This window comes from Sus scrofa, chromosome X (assembly GCF_000003025.6).
Source record: "Sus scrofa isolate TJ Tabasco breed Duroc chromosome X, Sscrofa11.1, whole genome shotgun sequence".
NCBI lineage: Eukaryota > Metazoa > Chordata > Mammalia > Artiodactyla > Suidae > Sus > Sus scrofa.
The window spans coordinates 2700595-2727733 of NC_010461.5; the positions used below are offsets into that span (position 1 = coordinate 2700595).

General features: G+C 44.5%; 1 protein-coding gene across 1 annotated transcript in view; it reads right to left on the reverse strand.

Annotated features, from left to right (window-relative positions):
* Positions 803-27139, reverse strand: part of LOC100624109 (neuroligin-4, X-linked) — a 402428-nt gene continuing 376091 nt past the window's right edge. Inside the window, 4 exon segments of the mRNA XM_013990859.2 lie at positions 803-4533; positions 13328-13646; positions 13649-14116; positions 21461-21646. Coding sequence (XP_013846313.2) covers positions 3684-4533; positions 13328-13646; positions 13649-14116; positions 21461-21646 — 1823 coding nt within the window. The 3' untranslated portion in view covers positions 803-3683.

Here is a 27139-nt window from a genome sequence, read left to right on the forward strand (position 1 = left end):
TTACATTCAGCAAATGACTGGGGCCCCACATGTAAAAAAATGCATAGAGTTTGAATGTGACAGACCATCCCATGTTTGCTGTTTTTCTTTATCTGACCCTTAGCTCATACTATCATGACATCCGTGAACTTGAATGAGACATTTTAGCTGCGTCCCTGATGGGTGCAGAGTTTGGGCTCCACACACACTAGCTTCCTTTGAATCTAAGTTCTGCTGCCTCCTGCCTTCCTGTTCCTGAGTCTCCACTTGCTGGATTTCTGTACAGAAACCTTACAGGTGCCTGGCCCCCTCAGGGCTCCTGTGAAGGTTCAGGAAGATCAGGAACAGACAGGTGCAAATGAGGACGGGACAACTTAGCTCTCATGGATATGAGAGTAATTTTCTGCCTCTTGGGTTTTGTTCAACTAAATTTCTTGCCATCCAAGATTTATGCAAATCAGGCTCTCGGTTGGAAAACACGGAAGCCATGAAAACAAACACCAGTCAAAACCCAGCGATCCAAGGAAGAGCCCTGGCCAAAGTGATCAACCCACGTTTCCATTTCCGGAAACAGCCTTGTGAGTTTCACCATCCAGATGCCTTCCCCCAATGTCAGGCCAGAAGAATATCCTTAGCAGGAGCCCCAAAACAATTCACTAGGACAAACTCCAAAAAACGGACCTGGGACCAGCGGACATGGCCCCTTAACCACCTCTGTCAGGTATACCATTTAGCTTTGAACACGCACAAGACAGTGGAAGAAGGAACCACAAACGCGCCACCTACAAAAAAAGAACGGACGCGTAATTATTTGCACAAAGCATTAGAAAATACTGTGATATTTTATTATTAAAAATGCTGCTGAAAAGTTTATACATATGTGTCCAGCCATATATATCTTCTATCATTACTTAAGGCAAAATCAAAAACAAAATCGCAAAATAATAATCCAAGAAACCATTAAACCCTGCGTGCCAGTGAAGGTCAACAATAAAAGCCTAGGAAAGTTTTTTTTCTTTTTTAACTTATGTTTTTTTTTTCTCATGTTTTTCTCTTTTTTTTATAGATAGCAAGTATATTTTATTCTCATAGAACACTATGAAGATTCTATAACTTCTTTCCATGTAGAAATAAGAGATCATTTAAGGTGTATTAAATTGCTTTTGATCATAATCCTCTGTAAAAGCTAAAGTTATTCACTTAACAAGAACTCTTTTTTTTTTTTTTCCTTATCCAAATGTCACAAGCCTGATACAGTACTGTGCATATTGCTAGCAGAAGACAATTGGAAATACTAAACAAATACTGGAAGTCACTTTACAAACATATCGGACCCACATTAGTGCCAAGTATCACCTCTTTTGCAGTTTCATGGACAGCCTACTGGCTGGACCTCAGCGGGGGTAATACAGAGCTTGCAGAAATGGCCTGACAGTAGCTTTCAACAATGACGAACAGCAACCTTAGCCCCGACACCTCTCGCCATGGCAGGGGTGCCTCGCTGTGTGCAACGCTGGAGTTCTAATCACCTCCACGTGTATATACAGAGTCACCCTCTGATTTAAACCAAGATGAACAGTGAAATTGACTGGGTGACCTGGATGCATTTCTAAGAACTCTCTTATTTTTTTTGGGGGGGTGGGCATTTTGAAACACTTTGATAGGTTTCAGGACAGTTTGCGTTGAGGGGTTTAGTCGCTCAAAGATTGTATAGAAGGACAAGGAATGTGGACTCTCTTTGTGGAATACATCCACTTTTCCAAGGATATTCAATACTGGGTTTCTGCCATAAGCACCCTCGAGCCCGGAGACAGTCTCTTCAAACATCTTTGGCGACTATTTCCGGGTGTTGCAACAATTCTCGAAAGACAAGACACAATGTGACCATGGCTACTCCTTTTTTTTTTTTTTTTTTTTTTTTTTGCCCTTCCACTTTATGACTCCTTCAAAATATCCCTAAAGGTAAATGAAAAGGATGATGCAACCATGACAAAGCATCAGAGGGACAAGGCTCATGTCCCCAGCTCACCAATTTATCATGGGCGACTATTTTCCATTGATCTTGACGGCGAGGCTACCTAACGTCCCTGAAAACCCATGTGAGAACACTTTGTTCTGTCCTTTTGTTTGCTTTTTCTTTCCGTAAGACTCATTGACCCGTGGCCGATGTACACATCCACAAAAGATAATTTTCAGACAGGCATCTGTTTTATCCCACAGATGGTATAAAGAGTAAAAACAAAAATAAAAACCCTGCTGATGGACAAAGAAGGGACTTACTGCATCCACAGAAAGGGAAAGACACATGACCTCTTTCAATCTGATGAACTAAACCTGATGAGCAGGTATGGCATCAGCCAAACCCTTGTGCAGCTGCTGGGGAATACAGCGTTGTATTGACTCAGCAGAGCTCGGCCCCACCAAACACCAGCTTTCTTTCCCTTTTTTTTTTTTTTTTTGGCAGAGCCCTGGGTCGGGAAGCCACTCTTCCCAATTCAAAGAGCCAGAACTACAGAATGAGGGGCTTGGATGTTGTGGTTGTCCCCCTGCCGTCACTCTGCCTGCGTGTGTTTCTAATTCAACAAACTTTCCACAGACTCCATGCGGGGGGGTCCATCCTGGGGTTGCAACTCCATGAAGCCTTAACACACCAAAAAAATGCAAAGTGTTCCTGAAGACAAGAGTGTCCTAAGAATGCTGTTGCATGCACTTGTCCAGCCCACAAAAGGAGGGAGAGCCACCAGTTGCACAGACAGTCTGGGTCCACTGGGTGACAACCGCATTTTCCTACAAATGAAACGCATTAGAAAACCCCATGTCTGTTGGCCACAAGGAATTAAGAACATCCTCCTTGGTCCTGGAGGAAACAGAGGTGATAGGAGTAATGAGTATATCAATTTATATACATACAGAACACAATGGAAAAGCACAATCTTGCTAAAAGCTCTTTCAAACTGAAAACACCAATAAAAGCTTTTTTTGTTTTGTTTTGTTTTGTTTGTTTTCTCTGTGTGTGTGTGTGTGTGTTTAAACGCACAGCTATATACATTTTTTTTTTTAAATTTTTACAAAGTTCCTTAAATACAGTTCAGGCTGGCAAAACATCTCTTTGCACAGAACTCTACGTACGTAACTGCATAGTCAGTTCTTTTATTTTAATAATAAAATTCTACTTTTCCTTCTCTCTGGATTCCAGCTCCATATGCTGGGTCAACGCCCACAGACTCTTCCCTCCCTTAAGCAGAGTCATCCGTCCTATGGCACATAAAGAACGTTTATTTCTTTTTCAATTGTAATTTTAAAAAAAATAAAAGAAAGAAAGAAAGAAAGAAGAAGAAATTGGGTCCCTGGCTGAGTTCCAGAAGTGTCCGCTTCCACGGTCCCCCATGGAGACACCCAGGTCCTTGAAACGGTCACATTCCAGCCTCGCTCACGTTTGCGGTGGGGATGGAGCTCTGAAAAGCAGTATTGTAACAGCACATGGATACATTTCACATTTCGCAGGGTCGGAAGTTGATCTTGCCGCACTGGGACATGGTCGTGGGAAAAGTCTGCCGGGACACGGGGGCCGCCCTTCGGCGTGTCCGTCCGAGGCCGGTGGGAAGAAACGCATTCCTTGTGGGGAGATGTCGCTTTTGTCTTCCTTTCTCTCTTGCGTGTGGCGGAGGGGAGGCGCCAAGGGAGGGGACAGAAAGACGGCAGAACTATACTCGCGTGGTCGAGTGTCCGTGGGGTAGATTGCTACTGTTCTGGCCCCCGCTGAACGTGTTGAAGGTGTGCAGCGGCTGCATCCCCGTGAGGGTGCTGGGAATCATGGTGATGGTGTTTGGCGTCATGAGCGGGATATCATCCGGGGACCGGCGCAGCGTGAGGGTGTAGTCCGGGGGACAGGTCAGCCTCAGCGTGTCATGAGCCTGCAGGGACTCGCACTCGTGGTCGTGCTCCAGCTGTTTCATCTGCAGGGACATGATCTCCTCATTCTGCATGTGCGCGATGTCGTTGGTGGTGTTCCTCTGGGGGCTGGGGCGCCGGTGCGTCTCGTGGCGCCGCTTGTCCTTCTTGTAGTACAGCGCGGCGAAGGCCAAGATGTTGAGGAAGAGCAGGGAGGCCCCCACGGCGATGGTGACGCTCAGCTCCGTGGAGTAATCCCGTTTGGTCTCGATGAGGACGGTGGTGTCCTCGGGCCCCGTCTTGTGAGGGTCCTTGGAGTGTTTGGGGTTGTTGGCGGGCGTGATGGCCGGGCGCTTGGTGGTGGGCCAGATCTTGGCAGGGGACCGCCGAGTTCCGTAAGGGAAGGAGGTCATGTCGGGAGGTGGGACCTTGGTGGTGGTGGAGACGTACTGGAAGATCTCGTTCAGGTTGTGCAGGTGGGGTACCAGTTCCAGCCAGAAGGCCACTTTGGTGGCCCGGTAGTGGTCCCGCACTCTGGGCTTCAGGCCGATGTGTAGGTAGAGCTGGTCTTTGGGGTTATACTTGGACCAGGCCACTTCCTCAAAGCGGTTGGGTTTGGTGTGAATGAACTTGGTGTCCTGAGGAACAGGCTGGTTGGGGTCGCTGGGGACAGAACGGAGAGAAAGAATAGAGAGGTCACACCCTTCCACACGTCACAAGCAGACTTTCATCACATCAAACGAAAAGGCAATCAGTTCCTCTCAAGCGTTTAGGGATACAAAGGACTGAAGGCACGACACATGCATGATGGTTGCATCCAAATGGGGGCTCCCGTTTTGTCATTAAAATCCCCTCTTACCTTCATTAAAAAAAATAGTAGTAATTCCTGATGGCAACAGTAAAGCAATTTTCACCACCTTGCTATATTTTTTTAATGCATCCAATTAGCGTCCATCGTAAAGGAGGAAAAAAAAAACTGTCTTGAAACATGTGCAGGATGTCAAGTTTAATTTCCCTCCTAAATCTCAACCACGGGTGATGGGCCTCCAAGGTGGCACCTGGCAATGGCTGGAGACGTTTTTGGTCATTACAAATGAAGGATGGGTGTCTGAATGGGTAGAGGCTAGGGTGACTGTTAAATATTCCTTCCACGAGGCAGCACCCTTCCCCCAATGTCCACTCCAGCAAAGAAATATCTGGTTGCGAATGTCAAGAGTAGGTTTTTTTGTTTGTTTGCTTGGGTTTGTTTTTTTTTTTTTGGGGGGGGACTTCATTTCTTTTATTAAATTATGCAAGCTTTTTTTCATAACGAGTGGTTGAGCACACCTTCTCAAGAGTGTTGAAAGTGAGAAATCCTGATGGAGAGGCTACTGTTCAAAAACACGTGCGTTCTCTTTCTTGCTCAAGAACTGCCTCTTAAAGGAAGAGGTTTTGCGGTTAAAACAATGAAAATACACGTTAAAAATCAAATCGAAATGGGCCTTTGTCACCGCAAAACATGAATAAAGAGAAATATGCATTGATGGTCCTCCATTAGAAAATGGACTGTGTATATACTTGAAATCCTTTTGAAGATCGAATCACATAAACCTCAGACAACAGTCCATTCATCGAAGAAGTTTGCTAAGACAGTGCTTTTACTTAACACTGAGGTTAAGGGTTTTCAGGAGAAGTACGGCGTGAAACAAGACATTGAGGGCTTTTATGGATTTCAAGGGTGTGTGGCAACTACGAACCTAAGAAGTCACTTATGATTTACACAAATAGGCACAAGGGAGAAGGAGACTCATTGAAATCAAAAGATTCTCTGCAAAACAGGATGCCGGAAACTTCTTTGCAACCAACTCTTTTAAGATAACCAACCACTCAGCAAAGATACCATAGCCCCATTTCTTCTTCTTCTTTTTTTTTTTTATGCTTGGAAAAGTCAGCTGTAAAACAGATTTCACCTTAATGTGTACTTGTTTTGGAAAAGAGACTGTGCATGATAAAATGTCACCTGCTGGACAGTACTGAACACGTGGGCATGATGGGCAGACCCTGCTTGCTCAGACCCACTGATCTGGGTACTTTAATGTCTATCTTCCAGGGTGCAAACCATGCACTTGACCAACAGGTGCAATATTTGCCAAAGGAAGGGCTTAACCCTCAGCTAGAGACTGTCAAATCATGTCCATAGATTCAGCTCTGCATCTCCCCCTCTTTACAACTGCAAAATCTTGAGCAAATACTTCGACCTCTCTTAGCTTTATCCTTCTCATCTATAAAGTGTGGGAGTCAGTAAGGAAGGTTAAATAATAAGTACAATATTCTTGGCCTGTAGTAAGTGCTCAATAAACAGTATCCCTTTCTGTAATGCATAAATTAGAATATACCTAAAAATTCCTTGGGAGAGAGAATTATAGATAATATACTGTATATAGTCACAGTATATACTATATTCTATGTATTTTATATAGTCTATGCTGCATAAAAATATAATGTATACCACTATATATAGTATATGCTGTATAACAATATACTATATACTGCAATATATATGGTACACTATAGACTATATAGAGTCTAGGCGGCATAACAATATCCTGTATACTACAGTATATATGATACACTATACTGTGTATATCTAGGGTGTATAACAGTATCCCATATGGTACACTATATACTGTATAGAATCTAGGCTGGTATATATGGTACACTATACTGTGTATATCTAGGGTGTATAACAGTATCCTGTACACTACAGTATATACGGTACACTCTATTCTGTAATACATGCTATATAAAAGTATGCTATACACTGTGAATAGTATACATTGTATAAAAGCATACTGTATATTACAGTATATACTGCATACTACAGTATATACTGCATACTGCATACATATATAGAGATGGATAGATGTATGATATACAGATTTGACAATAGACATGGTATATCAGACAAAGAAGTTTCATCACCAGAGTACACACTAACTGCTGTGCTTTTATTAGTGAGATGAAAAAATATTTTAAAAAATTATAGGCCTAATACTATGAGATTTTTCTTTCTTTTTTTTGGCTGTGCCCACGGATACAGAAGTTCCTGGACCAGGGATCGAACCTGTGCCACAGCTGTGACAACTTCGGAACCTTAACCCACTGAGCCACCAGGGAACTCCTGAGCTTTCTTATTTATGTGTTCATTTATAAACATTCATGTACTTTAATCTGTGTTGAATTTATTTTTCCATTCTTACATGTTTTGGGAAAATGTTGGATTCAGTATAACACCCCACGTTTTCTTTGAGTCTCCTGAAATAAATTGTTGGAAATTCCCATTTAATTGGAATCTACCCTGGAGAAGCCCGCCATCGATTTTTATTGTTCTAAAAGCCACAAAAGGTAGGGAGGATTCCTGCTATGTTTGCATTGATCTGATTTCACTGAATTGAGTCTTTTAGATGTATTGACCTTTGATTTAAAGAGAGAGCATCTAGGAAAGAGTGTCTGTTCATGTTGGATATGAGGCTATTTTCTACAGAATTCAGTGCACATTTGAAAAGGTAAGGAAACACATTTATTTTGTTCTCCAAGAAAAGAGCAGGGGGATTTTGAAAATCCAGATAAGTAAGCTTTCGTCTGATACAATCTATCTATTAGAGTTCTTAGAGACGCACAGTCAGTAGCCTTAAACCAAGATAAACTCACAGAGCTTATGAACGCTCATCATTTTCTCTCGTCAAACACTCAAAAGCCAGGAAGATCGCTAAGAAGGAACGCGGTGCCTTGTTTTGTAGACATTCCTTTGGGCGTACGGTGTGTTTTAATTCCCACGAATAACATTGAAAATGATGATCATTAAGAACCAAACAGGCACATCCTCTTTCCCAGGCAAGTCTCAAGACACATCTTCAGCCATTCTCCCCAACATCTAACACATACGTTTTCAAAACCTGTTGTGCGTCACTTTGAATATGATCTTGGCCGTGGATGGTTAAACAGATATCCAAGGTCTCGCAGGGCATTTTACGTGTGAGAGATAGGTACCTCAATGTCCTTAAAATTAGCAGGGACCCCTCAGATATGCTCCTTTGGATGGTAAAGATTTTCCTCACCCCTCAAACAATGGCGTGCGTGCTCTTAGAAGAAAAACTCACCCCTGCCCCCCGAATTATGCACTCAGCCCTAACTCTACAGCCGTTCATTCACTGAGGTTAAAACACTTTGGGGCAAGAAAGGTCACTTCGAAAACCAGTCTTATGCCGCAACTCTTTCCAAGCCACCCTCCCCAACTGTTTCTTGACTTTTGCCAAGATTCAGCAAACACGGAAGGTAAATGAATCATAGGCCACATCAAAAGCAGAGGTGGCATCTGAACGCCAATGAAAAATACAAGTCCTTCTGTGCACTTGACCTACTCCAGTATATTTCAGTACATTGAACCAGGTGTTGCTGTTCTTACCTAACATACATGGGCTTCTTGGCCAACTGCCTTTCCACCTCTGAACTCCAGGGGCACCTAAGGTCTTCCACGTATAATGCTTAAAGTATTGTTCATGGCCACATCTTTTGTAGAGACCCTCGTCCTGCTCATTTTATCCACCTCTCCCCACAGAGAACCCAAACTGCATTGGTCCTTGATGCACGAGCATGATTTCCATTGACCTGTCAGGACCAACGCCTTACGTGTTTATCCCCAAAGAGATTGGATGTGACAAAGAGTTCAGGTCTGTGTGATTATTCATAAACCCTGGAATTTGTTTTCATGTCTCCTTGGCATTGCTTCACATTGATCAACACTCCCCGAGTAGTCTCTTTCGACTCTGGTCCTTGATGCTTCAGCTTCACTGTTCTTTTCTGGCACCGTTTTGGATGAGTCTTCTCACCTGGATCCCTGGACAGACCTTCAAAAGCATCCCCCTCCTCTGTTCTCCTCCCCCCGTCCTCCTTTCCCTCCTCCACTCCCTTCCTTCCCTTTAGGCTTGCCACAGTCATCATCCCAACATTATTTTTCTGTGCTTAATAAAAACAAACATTCGACATAATAAAACAGTCAACATACAGAATAAAACACAAGCAAACCAAACAAAACGTTGCACATACATGTAAGCCTAGACCTAAGGGCAGCACTGTTCGAGCTGGTCGTGTAACAAGAAATCTCAGAGTTCACACGCATGAACAATTAGGAACACTGGGGTGCCGTGACGCGGTGTCGCAGATGTGGCACTCCACACGGGGATCACGGCGAAGCGTGTTCCGATGCCACGGGATCCTTTTGTTCTCAGCCATGTGCTGTTAGAGTCATAGGACTGCATGTCCTTAGAACCAAGCTCCCGTGTCTCTAGTGCTTACACAGGGGTGGGCGATGGTAGGCAAGTGTATTCTATGCTATTCTGTGGGTCCCTGCCTGAGTATGAGTTCTGGACAACAGAGTCAGGCATGTCACCTCACAGGGACATCAAAAACTGGTTTCTCCCATGCTGCTCCCCTACTGGCTCCATACTGCCTCACGCTCCTTGGCTGGATCACTTTCTAGTTCCCGAGGGACAAAGAACTCTTCCTCCATGCAGGGCTGGTGATACTACTACCTAATTGAAATTAAGTACCTAGCAACCACCTCCCAACTCATGCTGTCTATTGGCAAATGCTAGACTTTGCCCATCAGCTCAACCACCCACCCCCTGCTGTCCCAAACCCATTCTTCACTGAAGGCAGATGGCTTGGAAATTTCTAATGTATGTTAGAAGCTGCACATTGCTTCCTAGGGGAGGGGCAATTCTGAGGAATGTCCTTGGAGGATGATTTGAGTTGTTTCAATGATCTTTCAAAATTCCCAGCATTAATATCCCCAAGGGTGATTTCAGCTGAACTTCACATAGACTGCAGAATCCAAAATAGCTCCTGCCTGGACAAGGACCAGATGCTTCAGCCTGCCAAGCAAGGCCCTCCCCCAGCAATTTGCTGTCACCTCCGTGAGAGCCCTACCTGATGTTGTCGACTACAGTCAGAAGACAGCTATTGTCCAAGCTGAGCCTCTGTACCTTCTCCAGCTGCACCAGCTACTTGAGCATCTTTATAAAGTACGCTCAACATATACCACTAATGGCCACATGGATAGAATGGGCCAGTAATTACGCCTAAGGTATTTTATGTCTCTGCAAATATGTTCCCCAATTGAGGGACGTGAACCACACACACTAGGGAAAATGATTTTAGGAACTAGAGGTACAGCCTTAAAAGGCACCCCACACTTGGGAGTCCCCACTGTGGTGCAGCAGAAACAAATCCAACTAGTATCCATGAGGATACGGGTTTGATCTGTGACCTCGCTCAGTGGGTTAAAGATCCAGTGTTGCCATGAGCTGTGGGGTCAGTCACAGACGCGGATTGGATCCCGTTTGCCGTGGCTGTGGCATAGACTGGCAGCTCTAGCTCCAATTCAGCCCCTCGCCTGGGAACTTTTATAATCTGCAGGTGCGTCCCTCGTCCCCCCCCCCACAAAAAAAAAAAGCACTCCACGTGAAAAAGAAAAATTTTTTAAAAAAACACTCAACATTTTCAACCCTCACTTAGGCACTGACAGGTCCTGGTAAGTGTATTCATTTGTTGGTAGCCTTTCTTCACCATCTCATGACATTAATTAATTTCCTTTATCCTTTGCTTTCTTTTTTAGAAGAACAAGAGAGAACCCATCTCAGAGCCTTGGGCAGGCGAGAACTGCTAACGAGAATTTAATGGCTTTATTTGGATTTTGTCATTTTCTTTAATAGTTCAGTTAAAGCAGTGATGGATGATCCTAACTTTCCATGGAAGAAAATCCCATAAAGTTCATTTCTAAAGCACATTTAAGGGAAAAAGAAGGCAGGTGGCTGTAACAAAAGCAGTGATGCTGGGTTTAGACATTATGAAATGATAACAGGTTAGGAGGGGGAGGTAGTGAACGGGCATGGCCATGTTGGGCATGGCCACAGTGGGGCAGCTGCTCCTGCGGGTCTTTTTTGCTTTGAGAAAATGCAAAACTTCACAAGGGCAGCCATGACCTATCAGAGTTCTGGGACACCATTGGGCAATGGTCTGGCCTTTTTTTTTTTTTTGGCTTTTCAGGGCTGCACCCATGGCATCTGGAAGTTCCCAGGCTAGGGCTCCAATCAGAGCTGCAGCTGCCAGCCTACACCACAGCCACGGCAACACCAGATTCGAGCCGTATCTGCAACCTATACCACAGCTCAGGGCAACGCCAGATCTGCAATCCACTGAGCAAGGCCAGGGATCAACTCTGCATCCTCATGAAGACTAGTCGGATTCGTTTCCACGGCACCACTACAGGAACTCCTGGTCCTGCCTTTAAAAGGTTACATGTGCAAAGGTTTTCCTTTCAAATTCAGATATGCTGATGGTCCTAAGCTCCAGGACTTCCCCGTGGGATTTTCTTGGAACCAGGGTCCTTGCCAAGGTCATCAGTCAGGTTAAGATGAGGTCCTACTGGAGCAGGATAACCCCAAAAGCAATGACCAGTGCCTTCCAAGAAGATGGCCATATAAAGACAGATGTGTGGGAAGAAGGCTATGGGGTGACAGATGCAAAACTGGGCAAGAGGCAGCTGCAAGTCGGGCAATACCAGGCATCGCCAACAAACCCCCACATGGAATCCACATGGAAATACCCTCCTAACAGGCTCAAGGGGGAGCTGGGTGCTGCCCTCACCTTCACAGGGGTACTTGCAGCCTCCTGAAGGGTGACACAAAGCCCACGAGCTATTCTAAGCCACATGGCCATGGGTGCTTGGTTGCAGCAGCCCCGGGAATTTAAGAAACAAGGTTCCAGGATGTTCCATCAACATCCCTGCTCACGTGAATCTGTCCTCTCCTTGTCAAAGAAAGATCCTTGGGGGACAAGCCATCATCTCTCCCAAGGGGCTGTGCCTTCACCGTTTCCCACTGCCTGTCTTCATTCTAACTCACAAGTGGGGACTGTTCAGAGTGGGTATCCCTGTGGTGCATTTTCTACTCTGTAAATATGCCATCCTTTCCGTGACACGGCAGGACCAAGACTGCTGCCCCCCAGAGGATGGGGAAGGATGGTGACAAGAATGACACCTGCTCACACCCCGTAAAAATCGCTGCCCCTCCCCACCCCACGTCCTCTCTCTAGAACTACACGCAGCTCGGGCACAGCAACGCTGTGGCACGTGTGGGTACCTCATCCCCCCCCATCCACGCCCAGCCATCCGCAGAAAGAGTGACCTTCCCCGGTGCCAGGAGCAGCTTCATTTTAAATTCTGCACCAGAAGCTCAAGGTTAATGATAGAAACACATCCAGGTGGAACAGAAGGAGAGCTCATTCATTTCCACAATTAGGTTATTAGAGAAGAGAAAATGAAAAGATGCTTTGATATCCATAGCTCTTTAAGATGGGGGGGTGCTTTTTCTCTCATTGTTTGCAGAAAATCTGCTCAGTGAAATATGGGGGGACCCTGCTGTCGGTGTAACTCTGGTGTATTTTCTATTACATTTAGCCAATGAGCTTTCTACCTGGGTATACAGATAGATAGATACACAGATAAATATATGTACATCTGTGAAGTGTATATTTATTCATGAAATAAATGTGTGTATTTACAAATCAATACATTTGTAAATACATGTATACATGCAATAATTATCCTAACTGTGGAGAAACACTAAATGTGTCTATCCATAAATAGATGTGTATATAGATAGATAGATAGATATTTTATATACACAAAATAGGAGATCTCTATAAGTTAGGAGATTATGGGTTATTATATGTATTTTATACGTTTAGTATAATTTTTTACTGTGTATTATGAGATTTATTTCATTCCTTCGTGATGCAATAAACACACTTGGTCATGCGGCGCAGGAATTTTGATAAGTCTAGAATTTACCAAATGAGACAAGGTCCTATTTAGATTTGAAATGCCAGGATCCCCTTTCAACAGGAAAGACAAATATGTCTAACTTTCCCCAGGTGGTGGGAAGAAAAGAATTTTCTGTATGCATCTAGCACCTTAGGAGAAACTGGTTTGATAGAAACCAACTGAGGGGTGAAGAAAAATCAGGTCTCCCTAGACATTGGGGAAGAGGACAGTCCTTGGGGGGGGGGTGCATGTGTGTGTGTTTGCATGTGTGTGTGCACGTGTGGGAGCACAGTGTGTGCACCTCTGTGCATGTGTTTGTGCGTGCATGTGTGTGCATACATGAGAATGCATGTTATGTGTGTCTGCAGTCATGCGTGCCTGTGCCTTTGTGTAAGCACGTGAGTGCCCATGTGTACATATGTCTGTGGGCGTGTGTGCAGGTGTGTGCATTGTGAGCACATTTGTGTATGTGTGGATGCCTGCCTGTGGACCAAGATCTAGCGAGTCAGGGAAGCAACGCATCTATAGAGAAACCAGGCAAACTAGCGGGAGGGCAGTGATCTACTGGGGCGGGGGCAGGGAATGGGACCATACCCGGTTTTGGCGAAGTTTGTCCAGTAGGTCATGACCACTGCGCTGAGCATGACATCATTCTTGGAGAAGTTGCAGCTGAAGAGCTCGGTGGGACCGATCATGGGAATCCCGAAGACGTAGGGGACCTCGTCGCCGTGGGCCGAGTCGGCCCAGCTGGGCTTCATCTCGCTTTGGCAGTGGTGGTAGAAGGCGTAGAAGTAGGTGGGCGAGCCATACTGGGCGTGCAGGTCCGCGGTGGCCACGGCGGGCGCCACCCACTGGTGGTCCGTGAAGAGGGCCACCAAGGTTTTTCGCCGCGTCTCGGGGTTTTCCTTGTCGCCCAGTCCGTGTACATAAACTTGATGGTTTCCCGCAGGGTGTCCTTGCCTTCCGGGTAGCCGTAGAGGTTGTCCACAAAGTTGGACACGGAGAAGTCGAAGTCGTTGGGCGTCACGCCGTCCTCGTTGTCCACGATGCCGTCCACGAACTTGAGCCCCTCCCCCTGGTTGACGCCCAGCATGATATCGTAGTTCAGGAACTCGCCCTGCTCCATGAGGATCTGGGGGTCGTCCGGGATCACGTCCCCGTCGATGACGGGCCCGAAGGAAATGTGGTACGTGGCCGGGGTGATGGTTTGCTGAATAAGCTCTTTGTAGTTCTTGTTCCGAAGGCAATCCACCATGTCCGTGGTATCCAGCATGTTGCAGCCGACCCTGTCCGCCAATATCCGAGTGTACTTGGCAGGCTGGTAGTTCACGGCCCAGCTGGACAGCGCAGTCCCGCTCTGGATGATGGCTTTCTGGAACAGACCTGCAGGTGCAAAATTGTGCACATGCAAATGAAAACCCACAGTGGAGAAAAGCCGCTTTGACTCAGCAAAGAAGGCTCCGATTGTCCCCGCCCCAAGGCGTGTGAATTTCTGGAAACAGGAGCATTCAGTTCTTTCACGGGGTTTCGAGCCCGTTCTCTGCCCCTCCCCCTCTGGCTGGACACTGGTTTTTAAGGGATGCTCTTAGACACACACACGCACACACACACAGTTTAAGAAAACGAAACTGTATTTACACTTCAGCTGCCGTGGTTAAAAACATGCAGTCTCTTTCTTCCTACCCAGTTTTGGGAAATGTCAGGGTCTCCACCCCCAATGTTCTATGATTGCAGCTCAGAGCAATCATATCCCTCATCCCCTAAAAAATATGCTTTGTGGCCTTAAATGGTCAAAGGGGCTATTTTTTCCCACTGCCTGAACCGGGTACCACTTTATGACGGGGTCGGGGAGGGATCAACCACCACCAGCTGAAGAGCACAAACCAGAATGCATTTTTAAAACAATTTTTTGAAAGATATAGTTGATTTACAATGTTCTGTCAATTTCTGCCATACAGCAGGATGCATTCTTATTTCCACCTTGCATATGCTGCAGGCGATAAAAATTTGGCATTAAAGTAATTAAATCAGCTATTCCTAACAAAATGCCCCCCTGAAATATATGCTTATCAAAAAAAAAAAAAAAAAAACCAAAACAACCCATTCATTTCAAAATTGCATCCCTCCATAGCCTGGACTTTTGGATCACTTATCCTGACATATTTTAAACAAGTCTGTTTGGTGAGAAACTTGGAAACCCATGGGCTGGCGGCTTTCTGAGTCAAATTCTGTCACGCTTAAAATTTTCTGTCCCATCAGGCTAGTACAGGGGCACCGAGAAGTAAATAAAAGCCTATTTTTTACTACTCTAGGACAAGAGATGAGACCCTATAAAATCAGTCTTTCGGTCCTTATCTCTCCCCTGCTGTTTCCATGAACTCCAGCCAGATGTCCTTCTTTTACTTTATGAGTCACTGGGAGAATAAAGCATTCAAGTGCGGAGTCCAGCAGTTCGTGCCCTGTGGGTGATGTTTCAGGCCATGTCCAAACAAGCAAGCATGAAGAAAACATGATTGCAATCAGGAAAAGATGTGATTCTAAAGACTGGAGAATGGGGACGGGGAGGGAGTGGGATGGACTAGGAGTCTGGGGTTAAGAGATGCAAACTACTGCATTTGGAGTGGATAAGCAAAGAGATCCTGCTATATAGTACAGGGAATTATACCTAGTCACTTGTGATGGAGCATGATGGAGAATAATGTGAAAAAAGAATGTGTGTGTGTGTGTATGTATATATATATATGTGTGTGTGTGACTAGGTCACTTTGCTGTACAGTAGAAGTTGACAGAATACTGTAGAACTAGAGTGGAAAAAATAAAAATCATAAAAAAAAATAAAAAAACAGGAGTTCCTGTCGTGGTGCAGCGGTAATGAACCTGACGAGGATCCATGAGGATGTGGGTTTGATTTCTGGCTTCACTTAGTGGGATAAGGATCTGGCGTTGCCATGAGCTGTGGCTGTAGGTCACAGACGCGGCTCAGCTCTGGCATTGCTGTGGCTGTGGCATGGGCCAGCAGCTGCAACACGGATTTTGACCCCTAGCCTGGGAACTTCCATATGCCCAGGGTGCAGCCACTAAAATAAATTAAAAATTTTTAAATAAATAATGAAGAAAGAAAGAAAGATTGATTGGTGGACAAACTAAAGACACACAAGATGAACTGAAACTTTTTTTTGTTTGTTTGTTTTTTTGCTATTTCTTGGGCCGCTCCCGTGGCATATGGAGGTTCCCAGGCTAGGGGTCCAATCGGAGCTGTAGCCACCGGCCTACGCCAGAGCCACAGCAATGTGGGATCCGAGCTGCGTCTGCAACCTACACCACAGCTCACGGCAACGCCGGATCGTCAACCCGCTGAGCAAGGGCAGGGACCAAACCCGCAACCTCATGGTTCCTAGTCGGATTCGTTAACCACTGAGCCACGACAGGAACTCCAAAGATGACACACAAGATGAACTGAAACTTTCAATTGATCTGGCTTTGCCCCATACATCATCAAATTCCGGAAGGGGCCAATCCCCTAAGGTTTCTCATTGCGTTGGAAGTGTGCACATACAGACTTGTGTGTATGGCTCTCAAAATGAAGGTTGTGGAGCTGCTGTTGTGGTGCAGCAAAAACAAATCCAACTAGTATCCATGAAGATATGGGTTCCCTCCCTGGCCTCGTTCAGTGGGCTGCTGAGAGCTGGGGTGTAGGCAGGCAGCTATAGCTCCAATTCGACCCCTAGCCTGGGAAGTTCTATGGGTGAGGCCCTAAAAACCAAAAAACGATGAAGGATCTTCAGAAAACGAGGTCAAAATTTGGTGCACTGAAGACATGCAGAAATGTCAACAATCAGAAGGAGAAAAATGCTGCTAGAACTTGCATATTTTTTTCTCCCTCTCACCACTCCTGGCCATGATTGAGGTTTAGATATATTGGTCAGGGAAACCCATGCTAAACTGGAAGAGTTAAAGAACGTCATGGATTGTTCCTATTACAAAGTATGAGTCACTTTGGTATTTTCGTATCATGCCTTCTTGCCCCCCCCCCCCCATTACGGTTATCATAGTCATCATATCTGCAATACCATTGTTAAGGAACAGTGCCACCCCCCCCCAACAGGATCTGAGAGCTGCCTGAAATGGCATCCTTGTCCATGACAGGACCAAAGGAAATGTGATACCCAGCCAGGGTGATGGGCTGTGGAGTGGATTCTTGACATGATGCCTGCCAGTCTAATACATATCAAGCACAATTCTTAAAGCCAATTATTGGAATGTCAATTGGTACAACCACTATGGAAAACAGTATGGCGATCCCTCAGAAAACTAAATGTAGGACCCAGCAATCCCACTCTTGGGCATCTATCTGGACAAAAATTTCCTTGAAAAAGATACATGCACCCCTATGTTCACTGCAGCTCTATTCACAATAGCCAAGACATGGAAACAACATAAATGTCCATCAACAGATGATTGGATTAGGAAGATGTGGTGTATATATATACAATGGAATACTACTCAGCGATCAAAAAGAAAATGCCACTTGCAGCAACATGGATGGAACTAGAGACTCTCATACTAAGTGAAGTACGTCAGAAAGAGAAAGACAAATGCTATATGATATCACTTATATCTGGAATCTGATATACAACACAAATGAACCTTTCCACAGAAAAGAAACTCATGGACTTGGAGAACAGACTTGTGGTTGCCAAGGGGGAGGAGGAGGGAGTGGGATGGGTGGGAATCTGGGGTTCATAGATGCAAACGATTGCCTTTGGAATGGATAAGCAGTGAGATCCTGCTGTATAGCACTGGGAACCGTATTTAGTCACTTGTGATGGAATATGAGGGAGGATAACATGAGAAAAAGAATGTATATGTGTACGTGTGACTGGGTCACCTTGCTGTACAGTAGAAATGGACAGAACACTGTATACCAGCTATAATGGAAAAAATAAAAATCGTTTTAAAAACCCCTAATTATTGTTTCTTCAAGTAAAGTCACATGTCCCTTATAACATTCATGTCTCTTTGGTCTCTTGGCTTTTTGTTTCATTCTCTGCTAGGAGAAGGCTGTGATGCACATCTCCAGGAAAACACCTTTTGCCCATGGGTAAGATGAGTTTATTAAGTTATATTGCTAGAAATGGAATTTCTAAAGCCAAAAGTCTATGTATGATTATAATTCTTTTTTTCCCTCTTTTTTCTTTCTTTTTTTTTTTTTTTAGGGTGCTCCCATGGCATATGGAAGTTCCCAGGCTAGGGGTTACATCAGAGCTGCAGCCACAGCCATGCAGGATCTGAGCCGCATCTGCAATCTACACCACAGCTCACAGCAATGCCAGATCCTTAACCCAAAGAGTGAGGCCAGGCATCAAACCTACATCCTCATGGACACTATGTTGGGTTCTTAACCCACTGAGCCACCATGGGAACTCCTGGGATTCTTGATTCTAGGGCTGATGTTTTTTTTTTTTTTTTTTTTTGGAGAGATGCTTTGTAGAAATGACCCATGCCAAGCACTGTCATAATCATTTCTGATCTGTTGATTGAAGTAATTAACATGTTTCCCCTAATGAGCTTGGGTGCACCTGTGTTGCATTCCAACAAAAGCTGGTTCCCACTCCTCTGTCAAGTGAGACCGGTGGTTCTATCTATTGAGAAATGGGTAAGTCAAGGTATGTTCTAAAATGCTCTAGCAATCATTATTACAATGATCTGCATGAGTACCCTCCCTCTTTCTTTTTTTGGATAAAGGGTTAAGACAAACACAAGCCTGCCATTCTTCTTCTCCTCAGCCATTCATTCAAAGACAAAGAATCAAGAAATTCTGATTTCAGAGGACTTGAAAATCAGCATCAGGCCTATCTTGTTAATGAGGAAATCAAGGCACAGAAAGAGTCAGACACTTTAACGTCATGCAGGAGGCAAGAAAAAAAATGGGATGCAGTCACCTGACATGATGGTCCTTCCCTTTGTTTAGCATGTTTATGGTACTTAAGAGAAAGAAGCTGCATTCAGAATGGATAAGCAATGAGATCCTGCTATATAGCACAAGAAACTAGATCCAATCTCCTGGGATAGACCATGATGGAAAATAATATTTTTAAAAAATGTATGAGAGATTCCACTGTGGTGTAGGTTGCAGCTGCTCCTCGGCTCCTAACCCTGGTGGAAAATTCCATATGCCAGGGGTGTGGCCATTAAAAAAAAGAATACATATATACATAAAAGAATATATATATGTGTGTATATGTGTGTGTATATATATACGGTGCTGGGTCCCTTTGCTATGCAGCAGAAGTTGGCACAATATTGTAAATCATTTTTTTATGTTTTTTTTTTCCATTATAGTTGGTTTGCAGTGTTCTGTCAATTTCTACTATACAGCAAAGGGATCCAGTCATACATATATACATATACATATATATATGCATTCTTTTTCTCACATTATCTTCCATCATATTCCATCACAGGTGACTAGATAGAGTTCCCTGTGCTATACAGCAGGATCTCATTGCTTATTGACTCCAAATGCAATAGTTGGCATCTAATCAACTTATTTATTTATTTATTTATTGTTTTTTTGTCTTTTCTGGGGCGACCCCTGTGGCATATGGAGGTTCCCAGGCTAGGGGTCTAATCAGAGCTGTAGCTGCCGGCCTACGCCAGAGTCACAGCAATGCCAGATCCGAGCTGTACCTATGACCTACACCACTGCTCATGGCAATGCTGGATCCTTAACCCACTGAGCGAGGCCAAGGATTGAACCCACAACCTCATGGTTCCTAGTCGGATTCATGAACCACTGAGCCATGACAGGCAGTCCTATACTTTAATTTTTAAAAAAGAAGGTACTGCATGACGCTTCAAAGAAAAATAATTCCTTTAGGAGTTCCCTGGTGGTAGTGTGGGTTAAGGACCTGGTGTTAGCACTGCTGTGGCTCAGGTCCAACGTGCACACGCCCTGGGTATAGCCAAAAAAAAGCCTCTCCCTCCGTTTAATATTTCAGGTTCTTTTGATCTAAATGGTTCACATACCCCTGGAGCAATTCTTTATCTAGTGATACAGAAGGAGGCATAACACAACCTTAAGGATTTAGACTGTCAGTACGAATATGCTCTTGCACTTGCCAAGGTGTTCCAGGGCTACATTTTATCATTTTTTTCTTTTTGTTTCCTTTTTGCAGAGAGTGCCAGGAAGTTTACTACCAGCTTCCAGACCTCCAGGATCCAATCCCTGCTGACTTCTCTTTTAAGTCTCTCATCTGGGGAGTTCCCATCATGGCTCGGGTTTGACCCCTGGCATCACTCAGTGGGTCAGTGATCCGGTGTTGCCATGAGCTGTGGTGTAGGTCGCAGATGCCACTCGGATCCTGCATTGCTGTGGCTGCAGTGTAGGCCGGCAGCTGTAGTTCCGATTCTACCGCTAGACTGGGAACCTCCGTGTGCCTGCATGTGTGGCCCTAAAAAGAAACAAACTATCTGTCATCTGATAACTGCTGGAAACTTCTGTCAGTGAAAGACCAGAGGGCATCACCTTGAATGAGTTTGTACCAAAGAAGTGACTGGTCAAGGGCGACACGCTCTATCATGAAACCTACACGTGTACAACCCTTACCCACAAACTGTTCCCTTTCATGTAACTTCCATGCTGTAAAGTTAATAAAATTTAAATTTGACCAAATAAAATCAGAGAGGCAAAGGTAGGGTGTAGGCATGATGGAAAAAAGTCATTTTCCATCAATTACTTTTTTGGTTTTTTTTGGTCTTTTTAGGGCTGCACCTGTGGCATATGGACGTTCCCAGGCTACGGGCTGAACTGGAGCTGCAGCTGCTGGCCTGCACCACAGCCACAGCCATGTAGGATCTGAGGCACGTCTGCGACCTACACCACAGCTCACGGCAATGCCGGATGCTTCATCCATTGTTTGAGGCCAGGGATCAAGCCCACATCCTCATGGTTACTAGTTGGGTTTGTTACCACTGAGCCACAATGGGCAATCCCACCACCAATTATTTTAAGCCACAGTTAGTTGTCTTAAGTGGAAGTGAGAAAAAATATGTGGTTAACATGGTTAATAGCACTGGACTGCATATTTGAAAGGAGCTCAGAGAACAGATATAATGAAAATTCTCATCAGAAGGGAGAAACTTTGTAACTCAGTGGTGAAGAATGTTTGCTAGACTTATCTTTGTGATGGTTTCGCAATACAGACAATTTTTTTCTTTTTACAGCCACACCTGTGGCACATGCAAGTTCACCGGGCCAGAGGTCGAATCAGAGCTGCAGTTGCCAGCGACACCACAGCCACACGGAATCCAAGCTGCATCTGTCACCTACACCACAGCTCACGGCAACGCCGGATCCTTAAGCCACTGAGCAAGGCCAGGGATTGAACCTGCATCCTCTTGGATACTAGTTGGGTTTGCAACCTGCTAAGCCACCACAGGAACGCCTATACAAATACTGGTGATGTTATACACATGAAATTGATACAATGTTGTATGTCGACTATACCTTGATTTTTTTAAATGAGAAAGAAAGCTGAGTGAGAAGAGGGTTTGGATCCATGCCTTGTGGGGCCGTGTGTGTGTGTGTGTGTGTGTGTGTGTGTGTGTGTGTGTGTGTGTGAAATGTATGGGCACCCTGCATGCACCTAGGGCCAGAACTATACATGGGCTCTTTTCTTGGTCCCAGAGGATCCCCGCTGCCCTCTGTGGGGCTGCGTTTATTACCTTCTGAGTAGTGAGACAAGGTCAACAGGCTGACACAAGAGGCACCTGCACCGGAGCCAAAGATGGTCACTCTCTTGGGGTCCCCACCAAAGGCCCCGACGTTCTCCTCAATCCATCGTAAGGCCTGAATCTGATCCAGGAGTCCGTAGTTGCCTTTGGCCGCCTGGTCGCCGGTACTTAAAAACCCTGCAAAAGAAGACAGGATATAAATAGATGTTAGATAATCCACAAGGGCGTCCTGCAGAGCACAGGGAATGCTCCTCAATATTCTGTCCTCAGCTCTAAGGGGAAAGAATCTGAAAGAGAATGGATATATACAGACATCAGGGAATCACAGTTCTGTACACCTGAAGCTCATGCAACCTTGTCCATCAACTATGCTCCCATATATGATAAAGACTAAGTAGAAAAAAAAAAAATACAGAACTAGACTCAGACAGAGACAACAAACTTAGAGTTTGCAAAGGGGAACATGGGAGGGGGAGGATAAATGAGGAGTTTGGGAGTAACAGAGACACAGGACTATATAATAAAATCAATAACCAACCAGGACCCACTGTAGAGCATGGGGAAATCTATTCAATATTCTATAATAACTTACACAGGGAAAGAATCTGGAAAAGGATGCATGTACGTCTATGTATCCCTGAATCACCGTGCTGAACACCTACAATTCACACAACCTTATCAATCAACTCTACTCCCATATAAAATAAAAATTAAATTGAAAAAAGTAAAAATAAAACGGACACAGGAAACAAACTAATGGTTAGCACAGAGAAACTACAACAGGTCTGGGGAAGATAAGTTAGGAGGTTGGGATACACATACAGACACGACAATGTGTAAAATAGATAAGCAACCAGGACCTACTGCACAGCATAGGGAACTATATTCAATATCCCAACCTATGTGAGAAAAGCATCCGAAAAAGAATGGATACTTGTCTGTATCCCTGAATCACTGCTGTACACCTGAAACTAATGCAGCCTTGTCCATCAACTGTACTCCAAAAACATTTTTAAAAACAATGAAAAAAAAAAGAACACCAGATATTGGGTTATCAACTGCACAAAGCATATAAACATCCCTGCTATTTGAAAGGCTACCTGATGGTTTATTTGCTTCATTCTTTAATGTTTCTCTCTATAAAGGAGCAGCAACAGTGTTGCATACTTTCCATGGCAGAAGATTACATTATGTAAATAACAGCTATGAGGGTTCTTGGATCTGCTGACACTGTGATAACACGTCTGTGTGAGTTGATATGGGGATACTGCATAAGGCAGAATGAATCTAAAATATTTACAATACGTGACAATATCAGAGATCTATACATGTGCCTGTATTTGAATCATCATTCCAAGTACGTGCTGGTTTTCCTTGGCAAAACAAAAATGACTCTTAAAAAAAAAAGGGAAAAGGAGTTCCCATCGTGGCTCAGCAGAAATGAATCTACTATCCATGAGGACACAGGTTCAATTCCTGGCCTCACCCAGTGGGTCAAGGATGCTGTGTTGCTGTGAGCGGGGGTGTAGGTCACAGACACAGCTCGGATCTAGCGTGGCTGTGGCTGAGGTGTAGGCTGGTGGCTACAGCTCCGATTCAACTCCCAGCCTGGGAGCATCCATATGCCTAGGGTGCAGCCCTAAAAAGACAAAAAAAAAGGGGTGGGGGGATTAGGTGTGTGGACATCAATATATAAGATTCTGTACCTTCTACATAAAAACACTATCGCTTAGGTTTTCCCCACCAAAGTACTTGATAATATTTTCATTTAACTCCTCTTAGTGCCTACATTTCAAAGCAAATTTTAGCCTCATGACATCCCACTCTTAAACAGTTTAGCACGCATCTCTGTTTTTCCACATAGAAAAAAAATTAGTTACAGGCAAAAACTCATATTTCTTTACATTTCCACAAAAACCTATGCATATTCAAATCTCCACCACTGTCCTCAAAATAGCCTAGGCCGATACGCTTTATTTTAAAAGGAAAGAGGAGTGTGTAGATTAAGGAATTAGATTTCACTCAAGGCCTCAAATTCTCCATTCCCCCTTCAAAGCTACCAATGAGGCAATTGGGGCACTTATAGTGATCCGTTTTACAGATCTATCTCAATTGCTGTTTTCCTCCCGTCGCAAAAAAGTCTTGACCTAGAAACACCACTTGCCTCCGATGTCTGAAATCATTTTGTGAGAAAAGACACTCTCTCACTCAGATTCAAAAACCATGAGCATTTTGTAAATGCGCCCTCCAAGCTTAAATTACTTCACAAACTTTAACCAAACTTTATGCCCAAATCTGTCTTGAATGAGCCTTCAGGGAAAACAAAGTCATAAAAGTGTTTATCCATTCTGCATTCTTTTTTGCCCTCATGCAAAATCACCCATTATGATATTCTCCTCTGAGCCTTTTCTTTCTTTTTTTTAAGGGCTGTACCTGCAGCATCAGGAAGTTCCCAGGCAAGGGGCTGAATCGGAGCTGTAGCCTCCAGCCTATGCCACAGCCACGGCTATGTTAGATCTGAGCCATGTCTGCAAACCTACATCACAGCTCATGGCAACGCGGGATCCTCAAACCACCGAGCAGGGCCAGGGATCAAACCTACATCCTCATGGATGCTTGCTGGGCGTGTGAACTGATGAGCCCCAATGGGAACTCCTCCATGCCATGTCTTTATTCCAAGAATAACGGGTCACCGCATTCACCCGCATCAACGGATGCTTATGAGATAACTGTCCAGCCTCCACAGTGCAGATGGCAAGACAGACGCATCCAGGCCCCCAAATAACAGAAATGAGAACCAACGCCTTCAAACACAACCCTAGCCAAAGCGCAGAGCGACTCGAGATGTTCTTGAGCAGCACACTCTCAGCTCTAAAACCAGATCCTAAAGGATGAGGTTTTAGACCAACTGAGTGAAGGAGGCTTCTTCCAGAAGCTTTGCCTGAGCACCTGTGGCAAATAGAATCAGCCAGCCAGAAGGGGATTGGAAAAGAAGAGTCTGGATCCAAAGAAAGCAGCCAGATGGGTCTTTTTGTGGCTGCTCTGCTTCTGAGATGACAACCCTTGCGATGCACAATCTTCGAGCCCCTCTGCACAAATGCACGTGACAAAGGGAAGCTTGTCCCTTTAGGGCTCGGCCCCCAAATCCAGTCCTGTCTCAGGTTCCTGGGGATGGATGTGAGAGGAGCCCTGTCTGATGCCTAGGAATATTCAGACGCTCCCTTATTTAATGAGCAATTACTAATTAGTGTTTCATACCCAGGAATGTGCTGGGGCCCCACGCCTGTACCCACTCCCCGCCCCTTGCGTTTTATACTCTTTCTCATAAAATGAATCATGCTTGGCTTCGGAGAAAAGCCTCTTTCATGCAGCTTTATGTACGCAACGGGCTGATGATGGCAGTTTGGGTGCCGTTTAATAACCGGGAGACAAGCCTCTCACCGCCACCCGCCCCCTCGTCCCGTCCCCATTCAGGAGAGAGGTGATTCATTTCGAAAGGCTCCAGGAATTTTCTGGCAGAAATGCTGTGGGTTTTCTTTCTTTTTTCTTTTCTTTTTTTTTTTTTTTTTTTTTTTAACACATCCTTCCTCTGCCTGCCTTTCTCCCACCCTCGGCTCTCAGAGAAGGGCCGAGTCGCTTATTGTTTCTTTGCAGGAGCTGGAGGATTTGCAACGTCCAGTAAATCACAAGCCTTTATTAAATTGGAGCCCCGCCCTCGCCAGCAAAAAGAAAAATAAAACAAAACGTGACTGTGGTAAACTCTCCAAGGGCTGGCTCCTTACCAGTCTGCATCGATATTCGGTACCCTGGCAAACTTTCCTTTGTGTAAAAGCATCCCATTGAAAGGTCTGATTCTGGCAAGGCTGATCTCCTTCCCAAAGTCCTGAGGGGAAGACCTTTCTCCACGGGTCTCTGAACTTGAGCAAATGAACGTGGTTTCTTGGAAGCTGGAGTTTCCATAGCATCCGCTGTGGAATCTTCATTTACTGCAACATCTAGGGATTGTTTATCTTGCTTAATTCTTTTTTTAAAAGTTTTATTTTATTTTCATTTTTTAAAGTTTTATTGAATGTAATGGATTTACGATGTGTTGGTTTCAGGTGTACAGTAAAGTGATGCAGCTACGCATATATACACATCTATTCTTTTTCAGATTCTTTTCCCCTGGAGGGTATCGCAGAATATCAAGCAGAATTCCATTGTTCTTTGATTAGTATTATTAGAGTATAGTTGATTTACCGTGTTGGGTCAATTTCTGCTACACAACACAGGAACCCGGTCATACATATATATCCATTCTTCTTCTCATACTCTCTCCATCACGGTCTCTCCCAAGAGACTGGACAGAGTTCCCTGGGTTGTACAGCAGGACCTTGTCACTAATCCATCGTCAATGTAATAGCTGGCTTTTTAAAATTTAAATGTTCCAAGGGTCAGATTTCCCATTACCGGTAGAGAATGAAAGCAAGTGATGTTGTTTTTTCTATGATAGTATATTCCTTTCGTAGCCTGAGTCTCAAAACACAGTGTTTGACAGAATCCAGACTTAGCATGCGTGTGGGTTTCCTAGCATGAAGTTCTATGAACAACAACATGCTAGCAGCTCATCTGTTTGGACACAACAACGCACACTAGCAAAGGCAGAAGCATCCCCAGAAGACACCTTCCCGGATGAGCATGCAACTTTCCTTTACATGTTATAGATGAATCACAGAAGCAGCAGAGATTTGAAACAAATGGCTCCTTTCATTGACAAATATTCTTGGGGTCCAAATCCTCTAAGCATTTCAGCTGAGGAAACATTGGTTTTTGAGATTTACTGGCTCTGCATGGAGGCTTGTAAATCAGTATTGCACCCCCCCCCCCGCCACAACTGAACAATGAGAGAGACATACAAAAGAGACCATTTGAATTCAGAGAGATTAGTGGGTGGATAGATGCTGAGTTTCAGTCCAAGCCCTGGAAGGAACAACACACACACACACACACACACACACACACACACGGTACACTCAGGGGTTTGCATGCTTATTTTGAAACACAGTTCATGAAAAAGATGCTTAAAAAACCAAAATCCCATCTGCCGCCTGTACTTGAATCAAATGACTGTTATGGGCATTGCATTGGGTCTTGATTTCACTCTAGAACAGAAAGTTTCAGGGTCTTGAGATGGGTAGTTATAACCTCAGTGTTTCTCATTCCTTTGAACTGAGAGCATCAAGGAGACTGATTCCAGACCACACGGCTTTCTGTCCACCTCAAATCAATGGTAAAGTGCCAACAGCATCAAGATGTGGTGGCCCCTGGGTTTGTTTATCACGTGACTTTACTGCCACCCACGCTGTCTCTCTTTTAGGACATCATTCATGACTTGAGTGCAGGAGGCATTTTGGGGGTGACTGTTACTCCAGAGGAAATTAAGCCGTGAATATAGAAAAACACATATTTTACATTTTCAGGGTGTGTAGTTACCTGAAAGTAGTAGCATTAATGGAGGGGTCTCAATCACGTTTCTGAAAGAATTCTACATATGTGGACATACATGTACACATTCTTGCAGAATGATCTATTGTGTTTCTTCGGAATAGCAGGAAGATTTGCCCCAGACAGCAAATCACTAGCCTTTGTTAGATCAGAATCTCTCACTCATACTGGTGAGTGTGTGTGTGT